This window comes from Propithecus coquereli, unplaced genomic scaffold (genome assembly GCF_000956105.1).
Source record: "Propithecus coquereli isolate 6110/MARCELLA unplaced genomic scaffold, Pcoq_1.0 Scaffold28, whole genome shotgun sequence".
NCBI classification, from domain to species: Eukaryota; Metazoa; Chordata; class Mammalia; order Primates; family Indriidae; genus Propithecus; species Propithecus coquereli.
Genome location: NW_012148396.1, coordinates 13,375,890 through 13,381,591, shown reverse-complemented (window position 1 = coordinate 13,381,591; position 5,702 = coordinate 13,375,890). Strand labels below are relative to the sequence as shown.

The 5,702-nt window shown below is 42.9% G+C and overlaps 1 protein-coding gene across 1 annotated transcript in view; it reads left to right on the top strand.

The window, feature by feature from the left end:
* The window catches only part of NIPA1 (non imprinted in Prader-Willi/Angelman syndrome 1), a 30,020-nt gene that overhangs the window by 10,250 nt on the left and 14,068 nt on the right, over nt 1-5,702 (top strand). Inside the window, exons 2-3 of the mRNA XM_012648106.1 lie at nt 3,157-3,204; nt 4,261-4,351. Coding sequence (XP_012503560.1) covers nt 3,157-3,204; nt 4,261-4,351 — 139 coding nt within the window. The remainder of the gene's footprint in view (nt 1-3,156; nt 3,205-4,260; nt 4,352-5,702) is intronic.

Here is a 5,702-nt window from a genome sequence, read left to right as displayed (position 1 = left end):
CATGCCCGGCTAATTTTTTTCCTATATATTTTTAGTTGTCCAGCTAATTTCTTTCTGTTTTTAGTAGAGATGGGGTCTCACTCTTGTTCAGGCTGGTCTCGAACTCCTGAGCTCAAGCAATCCTCCTGCCTCGGCCTCCCAGAGTGCTAGGATTACAGGTGTGAGCCACCGCGCCCAGCCCAGTCTGTGATCTGACTGAACATGTGTACATCTATTTCTGAATTCTGTTTCATTGTCTGTCCTTAATCCCGTACCACGCTGTCTTGATTATGTTGTTTTGCAACAAATCTTAAAATCAGATAGTGTAAGTCCTATAACTATTCTTTTTTACAATTACCAGACTATTTCTTTAGGAAAATAAATTCTGCACGCAAAAGAGTTTCAAGTATTAAATCCCTTAGGAAGTTGGTGAATACCAGTGCTCAGACACATTGTAGTTAATGGCTTCACCTAGCTGTGCTGATGTCAGAAAAGAATATTTCTTGATTCTTAGTCCTTTTAAAAGAACTCTGTAAAACTATGTAGCATCTTTTTGTACATTCTTAAAGTCAAGCCTTGAATTTACAAAGAACTAGTGATCCATTCTCCCTTTGCTTTTAGCAGCAACTTCTACTGTTGCTGTTAGGAGCACACATGAGTGGAAATAATTTTTCTGTGGAATAATCAGAAGGTAAATAAAGTAGATGATTGTCTGTATTTTTATCCTGGAAAGTTGTAGTTTAAGGACATTTCTGATACACATTTCTAACTAAGTGGAAGGTCTTAGAAGCCATACATCCATCATTGGACAGTATCACTGCCAATTTATATTATCCTGATTAGTCTCTTTTGTATTTGCACAAACACATCTTTGTCTTATGGTTTAGCAGTTATAAACAACCCTGCAGCTCTCAATTAGCACCCAAAGTTTTCAGTGCGAGGAGAAGCCCCTAGAACTTCGTTATCATTACCTCTGTAGCCCACACGCAGGAGTGGGGCGGACGAGGCATGAGTGTGGTAAAACAAACAGAAACTTCCCAGTGTTTTCCAGTGCTCCCTGTTTGTGCTGAGGCCAGAGGACCTGCAGAGCCAGCGGACCCTGACCTTTTTGGCACCAGGGACTGGTTTCATGGAAGACAACTTCTGCACGGGTGGTGCGGGGGTGGAGCTCAGATGGTGATGCATGTTCAGGTTCCTAACAGTACTGGGCACAGCTGCTATGAAGAGCAATAGAGGAGGGCACCAGCTGAGAAGGGGAGGAGCTTGGGCACAGGCACTTCCTGAGGGTGCTGCTGAGTGAGTTTAGGCATGGTTGTGCTTGAGGGTGAAACTGTGAAGAAGCCCAGTTGTTTTAGGACATATCAGAAAAATATTTATGACAGGGTGCGGGGACTAATGAGGAATATAGGCTCCCAGGAACTCCTGGCTGAAGGACGAGGGAATCTGGGGCAGCCCGCTCAGTGAGGATGCTGGGCACAGGGGGACGGGCACACAGAGCTGTGCATGTCCTTCAGGGTGGAGCACAGGGGGTGCTCCTGGGCTGAGACCCTCAGGGACCACATGCATGGACTTCACTTTGATCTGCAGCTAGGGGTGTGGGGCAGGTACCTACACAGAGAAAAATCTGACTTGTCTAGTATCCTTGGTTGCAGAAAAATTTTGCCTCATATTGGCTTAAAAGATGAGGGTGACCTGTCCTTTATAGCAGCCTTTTTTGTTTGTTTGTTTCCAATCTAGCATCATGTGTGTGTTTAGTTATCATGTCTCTTTGGTTTCCTTTAATCTACAACAGATCTTCAGCTTTCCTTGGTCTTCCATTGACCTTGCTGTTTTTGAAGAGTGCAGGCCAGCTAATTCCTAGGCTGTCCCACAGTTTGGGTTTGTCTAATGTTTCCTTATGATTCGTTTCAGGCTTTGCATTTGGCAGGAATGTTACAGATGTTTTTGGGTGTCCTCCTCAGTGCATCCTCACAGGAGGCATGTGATGCCATCCGTCCCATTGCTGATGTCTGCCAGGCTTCTCTGTACAGATAACTTTTCCTCTTTGTAATTAATAAAAAAAAAAAACCTATGGAGGTGATTCATTGAGACTGTGCAACAATCCTGTTCCTTGATAAACTGTCATCCATTTGTTTTAGTATCCATTGATTATTCTTGCCTAAGTCAGTTTTATTGTGATGTTGTCAAATGGTGATATTCTAACTCTACCATTCCTACTCTATTATTACTTATTACTATTGACCCATTTCATTTTTTAAGTACTTATTGTAATACCTGTAGCTCAGATCCTCCAGTAAGCAGGCTGGCTTCCTATGTCCCTTATATCAAATTATTATGGTTTTTTTTTTATTGAGAATTAAAATATCCAATTAGAGTTAGGTACTTTAATCTGCAGTAAAACAAATATATATATATCCCTTTCAGATTAGGAACATTTTGACATATCTGAAGGACAGATGTGTGTCTCAAAGGTTTGGAGACCCTCCCTCTATAAGCACCTGTCCCAGAGGGTAGAAGGAGGGACAGATGGGATGGGGAGGCCTGGGCAGTGCCTGACTTGCCACCTGCCCTGCACCGGGATGGGTGGGGATAGCCTGAAAAAGTGCATGGGAAGCCTCACGTGAAATGTCAAAGCATTGAGTGAGTGTGAGGATCTGGTGCCCAAATGGTTGAAAGCAGAGCCATATCAGAAGGCTTATATTAATAAATTATGAAAATTGAGTAACTCTTTTAAGCAAGAAGTCATCAAACCCTATGATAATAAAATTATCATATAAATGGGTTACAATAAATGCATGAAAGAGTTGGACTTTAAAGACTCAATCTCATTTGAGATCCACATAAAACTCCATTCCAGAGTGTATCTGTGTCTCTGTAGTGGCTTATTGAGGCAGAGAAAACCAATTTATAAAGATCTGATTTGCTTATTTAGGTCAGCCTTTGTTGGTGGCAAAAAATATCTTGACTTTGCACTTTTAGTGCCTTCTTATGCTGCTATTTATAGACTAAAGGTTCTTTATAGGGTGAATAAACAGTATGGTACTCATTCTTTTCAATTTTAGTTTTCACATAAAAATTTGTCTTTTAGGTATGTCGCTTACAAACCTCTTCCTTCCTGACATCTGTAGCCTGTAAAACTTCTTTCCTGACATTTTTTTAAATTTTATTCTTCCATAGGTACCTCCTATCTAACAGACATTGTCTGGTGGGCCGGCACCATTGCAAGTAAGTAGCCTGTGTGGCGAAGAGTCTGGTCTTTTTCTTTCTTTCTTAACATGAGCCATTCATCTGGGCAGCGCTGCAGGGTCTGGGATGAGCTGGGCTCCACTCCATGTCTTCCCCAGCTCTGATGCCTCCCAGAGCCACTTTCTTTGCTTTCCCTCCTCTGCTTGTCCTTCCACATGTTGGGAAGGAGAGGATGGGCAAGCTCAGAACAAGAACAGGGACACAGAGGGCGGAGCCTCCTGCTACCCAGAAGTAGGCCTGAATTTAGTCCCGTCCTGGGCCTGAAGAATTTAAAACAGCTCCTGCTTACTCACGTGTAGTTGGGCTCTTGGCATTTGGTGAAATTCTGCCTCATTTTGCTCAACTCAGTTGGTTTAATCAAGGAGAGTTTCTTGACTCAAAGACCAGATCAAAGATTGTGTGCTATAACGTAAAAGCAAATGATAAAATTAAAATTCAGAGCTCTAAATATGTGAAGGGAAATTGTATTAGAAATTTCAGAAATATTATGTGGTTTATTTGTCGTATATCATCTTTTAGGCAAGACATTACCTAGCCAACACTGATTCCATCCATTGGAAGAGCTCCTCTTCAAGCTCCATCTGGGGGTAGCCCCTGGAGCAGTCCTGTGCAGGCAACAGTGTTTTCACTCGGTGTGTCGGCATCGGGTCACTGCGGTCAGCTGCCCACACTGGAGTAGGTCCCAGGCCACCTGAAGGTGCACAGGAAGCTCTGCCCGACTTAAAACAAGGATGTGTTAAGACAGTGGGCATGCACTCAGTGCTGTGTGTGCCGTCAGTCACTGCTGGTTAGGGCACTTCCATGGAGGGCTGAAACTACTCACCCAACTGATTGGACCAGTGAGGCTATGGGGCCTGCTCTTTGCCACCACAACCCTTAAACATGCAAATGACACCCCAGATTTGATTCCTCACAAGTAACAGGAAAGAAGCAGCCCATTTAGAGCACAGCCTTGCAGAATTCCACTATGTGATCAATGCTAAAAGAGAGCTCTGTGACTGCAAGTGGTATGTATCCCTGTGATTCTCTTGACAGTGGCTGTTGGCCAGATTGGAAACTTCCTGGCTTACACGGCAGTCCCCACGGTCCTGGTGACTCCCCTGGGTGCCCTTGGAGTGCCGTTCGGGTGAGAGCTAAGATTCTGTGTTTTGGTATTTAATGTGTAGTTTAGATATAAAAAAATTTTCATTTTAAATGTTTCTGTTAAAGCAGTAAAAGTAAAGTTGTAACTGAAAATCAGTAGTATTCCACTTCTATATCACTTAATTTTATTCCTGCAAATATAGTTCTGTGTGTTATTAACCATTCTTTTAGAAATTTGCTTTAGCATATTTCAAATTCTAACTCATTCATGCGTATCGATGAATCTGATGCTCTCATTCTCCTGGTCTTTGCCCTGGAAAACTTCTTAGAGACTAGAGTCTTTCCCGACACCTTGGCAAGTTACTCTGAGGAATCATTAAATGAAAGGAGTCAGCTGGTGTTTATTTGGTGCTCAGTGTCCGTTGCTGGATGCTGGGCGGTCCCCTACCTCACCCCCGGAAATGATGGGGGATGGGATGAATGACACATGGGCACCAGTGGTTGTGAAATAGGTTTATGACTCACACAATCAATAGCACATGGGTTCCCTAAGGGGGTCCTGAGTGAGATAGAGTGAGGGGAACATTAGGTTTTTATTGTAGTTAGGAGGTGAATGGTGGAGGTTCACACGCTGAGACTAGGGTTTGTGTGGTTTGAAATTTCTGTCTGCACCAAGGGACCAAGGACTCCAAGGACCAAGGGTGTGTGCAGACTTTCTGGTCTGGTTTCCCAGATATGGGGCAAAAGGGGAAGGGAGAAGTGGGGAGTGAAGGCTGTCAGCTGTCAAACATCACAAATGGAGTCTCTCTTTGTTAACTTGGCTTACTACAAAAATGATTTTATGAGACATTTATTAAATAGTTCAACATCTATCCTCTCGTGAACCTATTTATTATATTGTGTTATCTTTGAAGGAATCATTAATACACAGAGATAGGATAGAAGAGAAATGAAATGCCAGTTTCTAACTCATGGATATGTTGGTTTTCTGCTATATTCCAGACAGACTCCCAAATCATTGCAGAGGAGTGTGCCTGTGATGGATATATTCAAGTCTGCATCTTAGAGTCACTTAGCTTTAAGGTTCTGTGGCCTAAAAACCATGTTTTTTTACACATGACACTTTGCCAATGTGTTTGTAGCACATTGTTCTCACCCACACATATACCTGCTATCAAGTGTGGCTTGGTGTCCCTTCACATTTTGGATGGCCCCAAAGAGCTGGAACAGTGGGCAATCACTCCTCCAGCTTCCCTGACCTATTCCTGGAGAGATAATCAGGCAGATAAACAACCCAACACTGTGATCTTTGCATGTGGCACATTTAATGTACACTTACTAAAATGCCTTGCCTAGTTAATTTCTTAAGAACTGTTCTCGTACACTTTGATAAT